Source organism: Chenopodium album, chromosome 17, assembly GCF_948465745.1.
Source record: "Chenopodium album chromosome 17, dcCheAlbu1.1, whole genome shotgun sequence".
Lineage (NCBI taxonomy): Eukaryota > Viridiplantae > Streptophyta > Magnoliopsida > Caryophyllales > Amaranthaceae > Chenopodium > Chenopodium album.
This window is the reverse complement of record NC_137850.1, coordinates 30,731,041-30,744,009: the sequence shown is the minus strand read 5'-3', so window position 1 is coordinate 30,744,009 and position 12,969 is coordinate 30,731,041. Positions and strand designations below refer to the sequence as shown.

At 38.1% G+C, this 12,969-nt stretch overlaps 1 protein-coding gene across 1 annotated transcript; it reads right to left on the bottom strand.

The window, feature by feature from the left end:
• Positions 1-2,692: 2,692 nt before the first annotated feature.
• On the bottom strand, positions 2,693-4,574 carry LOC145588813 (protein FAR-RED IMPAIRED RESPONSE 1-like). The gene is made up of 3 exons (XM_081645414.1): positions 3,676-4,574; positions 2,981-3,581; positions 2,693-2,815 (listed from the first exon to the last, which is right to left on the bottom strand). The coding sequence occupies exons 1-3, from the start codon at positions 4,572-4,574 to the stop codon at positions 2,693-2,695; spliced, it is 1,623 nt and encodes a 540-aa protein (XP_081501540.1).
• Positions 4,575-12,969: the final 8,395 nt, after the last annotated feature.

Below are 12,969 nucleotides of genomic sequence, written 5' to 3'. Positions count from 1 at the left end.
TTAACATCTTTTCTAGCCCAGCCCATGAACGAAAGAACCCATTATCAAACTATAATGTTACAAAACATGTACAGTAAGGTCCAACACACAAACACAAGAGAGGATCATGAACTAAATATTTCCGGAGCAAAGACAGCAATGTTTATTTGCTCCATTAATTTATTTAAGGGTTTAGAAACAGGGGATAGTGTTCAAGTTAATTTAATTGAACCCCCAATAAAAGGTAATACATATATTTTAAAGTCTCCGTCCCTTTGCAGCACCCCATATAATATCCTGAGGTGTCCCCTAGAAATTGATCGACCGACTTTGGAGATTTCGTTTATGCTGAGCAATTTTAGTAGGAGGCAATTCCGGTAATTATTAATCGGAACAATAAGGTGTGTAAAGATAGTTAATTTCTTTATAATTTAAATACCCATAATTCGTATAAAAATTCCATCGATTTGTTGTTATTACGTGTAGATTACAGACTAAGATTTAGTAATGTGAATGTTTATATAACAAGACATGAATTGGTATTAAACTAAGTTATTCCGGATTGCAAAGTTTCTTGGTGTTCCTGCTGTTGTATGATGCAGTTCAAATTGAATGTTGCCATGAATTGTGGATTTGTCCGGTTGATATGTACTCTGTTTGCTTAGGTTTGATGGAGTATTTGATGAAATTATTGCATGTACATGGTAGTAAATTTTTGGTAAATTGATTGTTGGTTTTGATTGATATCTTAGAGTTGGTAATGTGTTTTGTGGATATGCAATTAAGATGTTGTAATCCAGAAATGCATATGACATCCTCACAGACATCTAGGTAGTAGGTAACAAAGGCTATGAGATTTATCATATATTTTAAAGTAGGATTTGTTTATGTATATTGGACTATGAAGGTACCAAGAGAAGCATAATGTTAGGTTGTCTATCTACATAAAGCTATTGAGGTGTTTTGATTGACATCTAAAAGTTGGTAATGTGTTTTGTGGATATGAAATTAAGATGTTGTAATCTAGAAATGCATATGACATCCTCACAGACAGCTAGGTAGTAGGTAACAAAGGCTTTGAGATTTTCATATATTTTAAGGTAGGATTTGTTTATGTATTTTGGACTATGAAGGTACCAAGAGAAGCATAATGTCAGGTTGTCTGTCTACACAAAGCTATTGAGGTGTTTTGATTGACATCTTAGAGTTGGTAATGTGTTTTGTGGATATGCAATTAAGATGTTGTAATCAAGAAATGCATATGACATCCTCACAGACAGCTAGGTAATAGGTAACAAAGGCTATGAGATTTGTCATATATTTTAAGGTAGGATTTGTTTATATATATTAGACTATGAAGGTACCTAACGAAGCATAATGTCAGGTTGTCTGTCTACATAAAGCTATTGAGGTGTTCTGTTAAGTTCCGTATTGTATGTGGCAGGGGATTTTAGCTTTTCGTTAGATAAGATATGGGTTGTTTACATTTTTGATTGATTTTAGATAAGATAGGGGAAATACAAAAAAGTTATTATGCTTTGGAATTTGGTTTAAGCATCTCTAAGAATTGATCAAACCAGCTTAAAAATGTAACATCTACAAAACTAATATGAAGTACTTAATCAAAGCAACATACAACACACAACAAAATACTTCTGAGATGGTCTAGCTTGTACAGAAATGGATCATACCAAACTAAGGGAAACGAAAACAAACAAAACACTTATAACTTAATTAGCTTGGGAATAGTAACAGGTTGAACGTGGTCTTGCTACCCAACTCGCCATGCCATTGAATTAGGATCTGGTACCGTAGTAGATTTTCGCTTCCGCTTATTCTGCACTAACATTTGGTGTTAGGACAAATGTTGTAGCATGTAAGTGACTAAGTGTACAGTGTATTATGACAAATGATGAAATGGTACTTACTGAAGTCTTTGGGACCTGCAACTCCGTAGTTCATGGAACGTTAGTGAAAGATAATTACTGACAGTAGAAAAATAAAAACATGTCAAGGACATCTATGTAATCAACCATCTGCATAGTTGTGGTAATACCTTCATCTGTTTTGTGAGGCTACTAGGATTGGTATGAATCTTCGATGTCCCAACCTTTCCTCTACCGGTTTTGGTCACCTCTTCGGTCGTGTTACCCTTACGATTATTAACGATCCTTCTTTTGGGAGTATTTCTTGATTTGGACAGTTTGTTGACACCTCTTCCAGGCCGTTTCATTGGCACTTGTTTGTTGCTGCCATTGGGTACTGTGCTGTGAAGTCCTCGACCACCTTTGTTTGTGATTTTTTTTAGTACTACATTTTGGTAACACCTTGTCCGTTGATGATGTATTGTCCTTGCTTTCCTTGCGAGTTCCATTTTCCTTGCCATTGTCCCTGCTGACCACCGATCCCTTACTTTTCCTATCAACTGGTTTCTTAAAGCCCATCTCAGCTAATGTCTTATGCCTTGATCCCTTTGGTCGGCCTCGAGGTTTCTTTGTTATGACCGGATCTTGTATGATTCTATCAACCTCTACTGGACAGGATGCTAAAAAGTGGTGATCATATTCAATCACTTGATCTATTTCAATACGTGGCTGTAGGACAGTTGAAAAGGTATTTGAATTGTCGCACACCATTGCATCATCTGGAAAAGATATTATTGTACATTCATCTGTCTTCCTTATCTTGCAGTTTTCAACCTCATTCCATAAACTCAACAAAGCTTTACTAACCGATCAACAACTTCATCATTAACCATAGCAGCTTCATCACACAAAGTTTCAAACTTACTCATCAACCTATTGTATCTTTTTACAGCAACACTCATGTTAGGGTCCTGGTATGAAACACGTACTTTAGTGTGTTTTCTTAAGATATCCTTGCGCCATCGATTGACAATATATCTTTCTGGTATTTGTACCACACAATTCTAATCAAGTATACTCATCATATGCTTGCACATAATACCATGAGTAACAAATTTCCAACAGTTACAAGATACCTCGTTTGTTTCTGTGTTAAAAGTTGTTGAATAATACCTCCTTTGATCAGTAAAAACTTCCTCACTCTTCCCTTCGGGCACAACCCATACACGGTCTTCCACTGAATACTGAATTGTATTATCATCCAACATTTTCTCCACGCTACAATAACAATACGGTCTTCGAGTGCACTCAGTTTGTACCTCTTGGAACTTGGTGTCGATGTAAAGTCGTTGGAAAAACTTTTCAACTGGGAAGCCGGTAACTAGTCTCCTAACATATTTAGCACAATACGCCTGAGCTGCAGTCTCATCACGCACACACTTGGCCATAGCCTGAGCATATTTAATAGGAAATTCATATAGTTTGGTGTGCCGATTCACAAAACCATCAAAAAAACTATTGATGCTCTCGACTCGCTGAGTAGTCTTCATTCCAGCCCAGAAGTAGCCTCTCATATAGGCGGGGACCCACATTTGTCGCTCCTTGTACAACCCTTTCAACCAATCATTGTTTACCAAATTATAATCATCAAGTAGATCATTCCACCTTCTCTCGAACTCCTCTTTAGTCAAACTTTCATACACCACTGCCTTTAACACGCTCTTGAAATCTTTATAACTGTGCATTGAAAACTTTAGACAGTAAGTAAGGAATACTACACATAACTATTTAATGTAATTAAAACAATAGTAAATATGTTGTAAATGTTTACCCTTCACATTTCCCTAGTTTTTCTGGAATTTTTCTCATTATGTGCCAAATGCACCATCGATGGTGCGTGGAAGGCAAGACATCCTCTATGGGCTTTCTCATTGCGACTGCCTGGTCCGTGAGAATAGAAGCGGGAGCTCGGTTATTCATACATGACAACCATTCCTTGAATATCCATGCGAATGTATCACAATTTTCATGAGAAACCAATGCACAACCCAACAATATAGATTGTCCATGATGGTTCACACCCACAAAATTAACAAAAGGCAATTCATATTCATTTGTCAAATATGTGACATAAAAACAAACAATATCGCCGAATTCTTCATAAGCTGCACGACTACGCGCATCAACCCATAAAACGTCCTTCAACCGACCCTGTGGGTCTAATCGTTGTGCATGATAAAAATTTTGGTTACCCTCTTGCATTTGTTTAAAACACCTCATCATGGCTTTTGCATCGCCCCCGACCATTTTCTTTCTCCTTGCCTTGTAAACCTCATGCGCCAGGTCTTTTACACTGTACTCCAAGTCATCATCCCCTTCGAGCTCGCTCGACAAACATCCATGAATTTGTGACACAGGTACACCTTTATCAAAAAAGTTCAGCAACTTCTTTCGAACTGTATTAGTAAATTTCTTCATTCGATACTCTTTAACTAGCTTTGCCTCCTCGGGTGTTAGGGTGTGATTCGAATGTTCCAAATCCACTGTCCTTATCACCCACTCTCCTTCACGACTCACACCAGCATAAATCTTTGCCTTACACTCACATTTTTTTGACTTCCTGTTATGATTGCTTAACTCATCTACACAAACTATACCACCAACTACCCCTCCCGTACCAGACACACCCATAGCCTTAGCTCTCTTCTTTGCTTCCCTCAATGCCCTCATGTCTGGTCTTCCTAACATTCACACCGCCAAGTTGTTGCAATCCGATCCCGTCCCTCACCTTTAGAATACACACCTTGTGCCCGTGTGACACCAAAACCCTTTTGCTCAGCATATGCTTTGTAATAAGACTCAACCTCTTGCCAACTCTTAAAAACCATCCCAATCTTAGGGGGTTCAACATAAGATATATAGTGACGTGATTACTAGCAACAACTATCTCTGTTGTCTCCATTGTTTCATTTGGAGTTACATACTGTGCCCCCGTCTTGGTTAGCAGACCCATTGGGTGTGTTTGAAACCTCGCCGCCTTGGACTACCTCTTCAATAAACATTCCAGAAGAGTCAATGTCATGATCACCACCACACCCACCTTCATATTGGTCATCCATAATAAAAATCTTCAAAATGACAACCAAACTTGCATTCACATGAATCGCATTATAAGACCATCTGTGTAATTACATGGGCTACATAATCTACAGTCTATGAACATTTAACATATGCATACAACCAAGACTATTATGTTTGCTTACGAATATTACCAAGAATTTGGATACAATAAATACTAACAGATCCTTATCAAATATACTCTTAACTCTTAAGTCCTTAATAATTAGAGCATAACATACAATTCCCTCTTTACATTGTTACAAACTCGGGAAACCAACTCCTGTTGTGCTGCAACTTTATGATACAAAGTTCGACGCTACATTGAAGATTAAGACTTCACAAAATAAGATTGTCTAATGTGTTATTAAGAATGGAGTTGCTGCATTAATTGATTATTATGAAGTACAAGTTGATGAATTTGCTCTACTACGGTATCGGCCGGGGAATCCCATAGATTTTTACGTTAATTTACATTTGAGTAATGACTGTTGAAGTACTAGTATTGTAGTAGTAACTGGTTACACTCTTTAATTGCTTTAATAAGTTTTTAAGTATAGTTAAATGAATTTTCAATCATAAGAACAATAGTTTCTAGTTTTAGTTAATAAGATTTTCCACATAATTACTAAAGTATCAGTTAAGTTGCTCTCCTAAGTTTCTGAGGTGGATCCTTGCCTATAAAACAATCACGACTTTGCAAAGATTACGATTTATGAATGTGGTCAACAAAATAAAATCTAGTGTGCACTTTTAATGTGTATTAATGTGAATTATCTATTAGTACGTGACTTCATAGTTTCATTCTATGTTTTTTTCGTACAGATTCATGTAACTCATCAAATGAATTTGAAAGCTTTGGATTTATTCCCTGATTTTAACAAATATTAATTTATGCACTACATTGAATACAAATCATATCATGTCAACAAAGTGGAAACAAAATTTAACACCATGGTAACGCATAAAGCAATGTTCTAAATCATCGCTGATGTTAGAATACATAATACAAATATATATGACAATATTTTAAACTAATCAATTGCTAGTTTCCTACAAGAGTTCGTCTCAAAGCACTAACCTTGGACACAACTTCAAATCTGATATGAGTTCCCAAGCATCTTCGTTAAATCATCATAATCAAATTCGGGTTTCAACTCTCTCTAGCTTCGAACTTGATGGTAAAAAAAAAATGAAAAACACAGACTACACTTAGAAGGCCCTAAACCACCAACTACCAGCAATAAATTTCCTGCTACATTTTAAAACTTCTGTTTCTTGCAATTTGAAGAAACAAACATAACGCCGTCTTCATTACACTATTTGAGGACGTTAAAATGTCGCTAGCCAACGTGGCCTTTTCTGTCTGCCTACATGTACATTTCCAAAGCTGACTAACCACAAATGCTGACTTGTCGCAGAAGATTTGCAAGCTCCAGCAATCAAAGAGATAAACTGGGCAGCCCCCTTCATTTTACCTATGTGCATATTTTGAGTTTGATGGATTATTTAAAGTCAATGGCTCTACTAATTTCCTAGCCAACTTACGATCTCTAAGGCTGGTAATGGTTTACATATCGGATGAGTTTCTCATTTCTATAATAGAAGCACGAATTCTTCTTACTAACTTGACTCTTGACAATTGCAAAGGCTACACATTTACTGGGATCTCAAGGTTGTTACACCACTCTTCTCAATCTCTGAAATCTTTATAGTTGTGGAAAGTAGAATTCTTCACAAATGAGCATATTGAGTACTTGTCCTCTTATATCCAAAACCTGAAATCAATTAAACTCTATAAGTGTTTCAATCTATCTTATTCAGCTTTTGGTATGATCACACAAAGATGCACTCGTCTATACCATTTTGAAATGAACCATTCAAGTCTCGGAGGAGAAGAATACAATTATGATGGCCTAATGAAGAACTGTGCAATAAAGTACTTGGACCTATCAGCAAATCATAGATTGAGCCCTAATGTTCTGAAAAGTATTCTTAACATATGCCCTGAAGTGGAGAAGCTCACGGTACAACGATGTTTTTCTCTACCTCATGATCAATTGAATGTCCCTGACATTCTAAAGTGCAACAAAAGCCTTGTGAAATTGGATTTAAATGGATCCCATCTTGTGAATGATTATGGAGAAGATTTGGAATCAGAGTTCTCGGTATTAGAGCAATTGATCTTGGGATATTCGGATATAAATGATAAAATGCTTACAAAGTTAGGGAGGATCTGCCCCAGATTGAGTTACATAGATCTGCATGAAACCAGGAACGTGACAGAAGCAGGGGTAAAGGAAGTGGTGAAATCGTGTAAACGACTGAGATACTTGTCCATATGTTGCTGTAAGAATATGGATATTAACGTAATACCATGGATTGTGACAAACTCATCGTCCTTGAGAAAAATAGTCTCTCCATCTTACAAGTACCCAAACGACGAAAAACAGAAACTCTTCCTGCAGCAAGGTTGTCTCGTCCTCAGGGATCCACACGAGCCCTATGATTATGATAATTTTTACTTTGCATAGTTCAACTAAGAGATAAGCTATAATTTGAAAGATTGTTATTGTAATAAGTACAGTACCTGATTGTTTTTGCGCTATACAGTGTCTGAATGCTAATTTTCTGCTTTTATTCTGCTATGTAAAGTACCTTACCTTGGATTGGAGTTGAGGATAATCCTGTTGATTTCAATTTAATAACTATGGTTCCTTTCAGAAAAAATTAAATTAATCACTATGATTTGAGTAAGATGTGTAACAGTTGTGTACTTCCATTTTTAAAATGCAGTACCAAGAACTTCAACAAAGAACAAGGTCCATTGGATCGACAAGACTTACATGGCTTGAGGCTGAAAGCTCATCAATAAGATACAAAATGATCAAGTAGGTTTCACCTGGCACACTATCATAGAATATTTTCTTAATTGAGGCTGAAAGCTCATCAATACACAGCTTAGCCCGTGTGAGCTAGTAGAATGAGAGAGAACACAACAGATCAACTAATCATCGAAGTTAATGTGCTATTGAAAACTCAAAGGATCTGCCAGAATGTATCGTATAGAGAAGTGGCCTAGATGCTTCAGCTCATGTAATCGCAAAGCCCACAAATTACAGGAAAATTGGACCTTAAACAAAAAGTTTTCGTCTAATTCAAATTTCACTAATGCTACTAATCAACTACATAATCCTATCAGATTGTAAATGACCATCTTGCATACCTTGTTCGCAGCTTCTTAAGTGTCTCAATATTAGCCTAGTTCAGTTTTATTAAATTTTTTTATTGGACTCACAATCAGATAGTTAGTTGAGATGAACATTACAAGAGGGTGGGTGAATTGTATGTGAGTTCCTAGTGGCTACTTTTGTGGAATATAAAAACAGGATATAAAGGAACTTGCAATGCACACATTATTTTACGAGGAAACCTTTCAGGGCCCAACTGGAATTAAAACCTCGACCCTCCAAGGGATTTCCAAAACCAAATCAATCCATTATAATAGGGCAAACACACAAGTTACAACCTTATACTCAGACCTTTACTCACAAGTTCCAGACTGAATTTGCTATACAGTAGGACCCTATCCTACCCAACCTAAGTTCCTGACTAGATTCACTCGTACTCCCTGAGTACTTTCTCACTCAGCTTCAACCTAGAAGCCTACAACACTGTATGCAAAGATAAATCACACACACCCGAAGAACCCAACCAATACAAATTATTGACCCTTAGTATATGAGAGGTAAGCTACGCATGAAACCCGAAACTAATATGACAAAGTTATAAACTAGGCAAACTTACACAATTAAGCACACTTCGATTTCTTCACGCATAAAATAACAAAAGTAATGAAATGAGATTTCTACAATTTATACAAGACTTGCTCATATAGAAAGTAGGGCTTTCAAAAGATAAGTATGTTAATCTACCAAAATCCCAAAACACGATTTTATGTAAATCTTTTTTTTTAAAAAAAATCTACTTAGAAAACTTATCAAAGATAAATCACAAAAAGAATAATATCTTTTGATAATCTGTTTTTAAGAAATAAATTGTTTTAGAAAATCTTTTCTTAAAAACTTATCTTTTATAAACTTTCCTATTTTTAAATCTTGCCAAGCTCATTTGTCACGTTTCTAATAAGTCTCACGCGTAACCCTAGCAATCATATTTACAGCAAATCTAAAAGATAAAAACTTAACAAAACTAATTTGCTTCGCCAATATTCTATAAACTAGGATACTTGGGCTTCACGCAGTCCAGGATTAAGTTCCTGCTGTCACTTGTACTCCAATTCTGAACTGGAACTTCGCAGGCCAAGTTCCAATAGAACTTGCTGTCTTCAACGCAGACCAAGCCAGTACTTCAACTTGCTGTATTCAAGTTCATGTTAGGGAACTCAGATAATTCTTGTTAGAGAACTCTTCTTCTATCTTGTTTAACCTTTCTTTGGAATCCCGTCATGTCTTCTTAGATTAGGTTACTCTTCCACTTCTAAAGTCTACTTCACCTGTTCTAATTACAACACTTAGCAAAACCTTTATTAGTTGAAGTTTGCTTAGTTTAAGTTCATCATCATCAAAACCTTTAAGCTTCAACACAGATAATCAAATCCAGATACCCAATTTGCTGTTATGAAGAGAGCACTGATAATACTTCATACTAATATAACTAACACCCCAAGTCAAATGGAAAAAGACCCGAAAAAATTGTGCAAAAAGGAAATCGATGAATTGAGCACTTCAAAAATATTGAAGGAGAAAAAAAGATTAAATTTTGTAGAGGATAAGATAGACTACAAGGGAATTGCGACATGTTTCAGCAACATAATTGTGCAATTTGTTAAATACACCCGGGTGTATCGTACACCAGGATAATTTGCTCATTAATTTTTGCTCATTTAATAAAGGAGCAATTTTTTTTGTTCATTTATAAAGTGAGAAAAATTTAATGAGTAAATAACCCGGGTATACGGTACACTCGGGTGTACAGAACAGACTCTCACAAAATTGAGTAGTTTTCAATTAACAAAATGAACTTGAACTCAAATTAGAGAAGGAAATAAAAATTCAAACTGAACTTGGAAATAAAAATTACCATCTAAAATTAATTAGCAAATTGATAAAGTAATTAAATGAAACTTAGAATTAAAAAAAAAAAAATTAGAAGAAAAAAAAGGGGAAATTTAAGAGACTTGCCGGCCGTACGGTGGTTTTAAGGCTGACTACAGAAGACCAGAAGTTCAAATTCCACTTTTCCTATTGAATTTCCGGGTGAAAATACGAAGGTTACTACTTGCTTTCAGAACTCTTGTTACCACTAGCACCACCCATCTAATCAAGGTGAATAATTGTGTATCAACATATTCGGAACTCCCTCCGTATTTTCTTACCCGGTGGACTTTCCTTTTGGGACCTTATGGGCTGTTTAGTTTGCATGGAGTAATCGAAACGGAATGAACAAAGGGAAAGAAAGAGAATGGAATGAAAACCCCTCAAATTTCTTATGCTATTTGTTTTAAAAAACATAGGGAATCAAACCACTAGTTCCACCACCAAACCACCAGTTACACCACCAAACCACCAGTTCCACCACCATACCACCACCACCACACATCAACCAATCTTCTTCACTTCCGACCTTTTCCAACCACCGCACCATTCGCCGCGCATTTCCCACCAGCGCTGCACTTCGCCGCATCTCCCACAACCTCGCCGCCCCTCCCCTCCCCCCGTAAAACTCTCCCCTTCCCTGAAAAACATCCCCCAGCACCGTAAAACCCTATAAACCCCTCTATTTCGGGTATTTTTGTGACTTCCCTAGGACACTGGTCGCGCTCTTTGGATAGACGGTCCAGACACCTGCAAAATAACGAATATCCCGTTACCTGAATATTCGCCTTCGACGGTCATGTTAGTAACCTAAAAACGAAAAGGCTGAGAGAAGTTAGAGCTGTTTTAATGCTCTATTAAATATTATGTCACAATCCACCCCTCCCATCATAAATGATTGTGGTATTTATAGGGGTGGAGAATTGTGCCCCTTTAGGGTTAGTACCCTAAAATGACGTGCTCTAATTGGCGGCACAATTAGGTTTGGACACGTGTCCTAATAGGGGCGCTGTTTTGCGGCTTTCTCGGGATTTGAGCCTCCTGATATAAGAAGGCCCTTAACTCTCTTTTCCGGTGCTCTTTTAGGGCCTACACACATCATCTTCCTATTGGGACACGTGTTTCCCTTTGATTGGGCCATGTGTCACTGTAGGATTAGCCCACGTGTTGGGGTATATTTTTACCCTAAACATTTGCTCGTCAAAGGGGGTGACTCGTTCGCTACGGGTTGGCTCCTCTGATCATCTACTCGTCCTAATGCGTTTGAGTATAGAGAGGCTAGAACATTCTCTCTCTTTTTTTTTTTTTAAAGTAAGCGGGCGGAGCTGTCCGTCTATTAAGGGGATTACTTCCTTAGGCTAAACGCCTTGCTCAGTTCACCTTAGATTCCTCAAGGGGACATTTTTTAATCTTGAGGTTAGACAGACGGAACATGTCGACTATCATTTGAGGGAGACACTTGTGGCCCGAGATTTTGGGGGGGACTCCTGTCGCCTGAGATTTCGGGGTGGCGGTTTGAATTTTGCTTACCTTGTCGTTTATTTTGACGCGCCATTAGCCTATTCGTATCTTTTTCTGTCTGGAATAACGAAATTGGTTTTTAACCATTTGAATTCCAGGTTAACTTTTTCGAAAAGCAACCGTTCGAATTCTTGGGCGAGAAAGACAAATTTACTGTTTTGTCCTCATAAATTTGGTCTATAAATATAGGGTGTTTGACTTCACTTTGTTACTTTGGAACTTTAAGGATTTTAGAGAGAAATTAGAGCTTTTTAGAGAGAGAAAGTGATTCCTCCTTGAATCCTCGAGAGCTCAGCCGTGTGTTTGAGGTTTTCGGTCAAATTTGTTGATCAGTTTTCCGCTCAACCTTCAAGACTTTCAAGAATTTCCCAAGTTTTATACACGGACAGAGGTAACCGCCTGCTCTTCTTACTTCTTCATTTTACTTGCTTTGTTTTTCATTTTCATTTTTAGATCTAGCTTAACACTCGGCTTCGTCCGTTTCTCCTCGTGATGCCAACTATTCACCTGAGACTGAGGAGTCTACAGTGGACAGGGACAAGTCATCTCCCTCATGGAGTGGGTCCATTTCCAGTGAATACCGACTCACCTCCACCTATTCTTCTCTATCCCTGCAATCGCAAATGACACGGACCAGGCAGACGTACGATAAATACGCTGCCAGAAATCTAAACGAAAGTCTGGTAAATCCTAGAGTCCCCTATGATACGAGTAACACGGACGAAGAAACCACAACTACAGCCACAAATACCGCCATGGTCAGTGGCAGCGAATGTTCGGTGGTTGAAATAATTGTCTCATTCGAAGAGCGCCAAAGGAGACAAGGCGTCTCTTCTGCAAGGGAAGTGTCTGGGCAGAATCTGGGACTTCGTTTCCCTAATTCGCCAACTCGGTCATAGATCTGGCCGAGTTACAATCTACAGAAAGACATCCTTCCTCTTCTCGGGCGGATGCTGGGGCGTCCTTCCAAATTTTTGAACAACCACCCATCACAAACTACCAGGTCAGCAGGCCAAGAACAAGCATCGTTATTGCTGAACCGGCCGACCTTCCCTCTCGCAGCGCTCCTCCTCCGGGAAATCGGGCGGGCGCTAAGAGAAAGGCCTAGGGAAAGGGGCCCTTGGTATCAGAGGGCGTCTCTATCTCTTAAGGCGGTCGGGGCTCCAAGACTAAGAGCTAAGCCGAGGCCGCTGAATCGGACACAGTGTTGCCCTAAGAATTTGGGGCTGCCCCTCACCCTAATGAAGGAGAAGCGGAGAATCAAGAGGTTGAGGAGGCGAAGAATCAAGAAGCATAGGAGGCGGCAGGTGAGGCTAACACGGACAACTTCAAGGATCTAAACGCCTGTCCAGTTGGTGATACGGCCTTGG

What these genes read in the sequence shown, in the direction of transcription:
- LOC145588813 (XM_081645414.1), bottom strand. Translation starts at nt 4,574, where the DNA reads ATGAGGGCATTGAGGGAAGCAAAGAAGAGAGCTAAGGCTATGGGTGTG. An exon ending in AAACTAGGGAAATGTGAAGG is followed by an intron (nt 3,582 to 3,675) that starts GTAAACATTTAC and finishes TTCAATGCACAG; the next exon opens with TTATAAAGATTTCAAGAGCG. An exon ending in TTAACACAGAAACAAACGAG is followed by an intron (nt 2,816 to 2,980) that starts GTATCTTGTAAC and finishes GTTTCATACCAG; the next exon opens with GACCCTAACATGAGTGTTGC.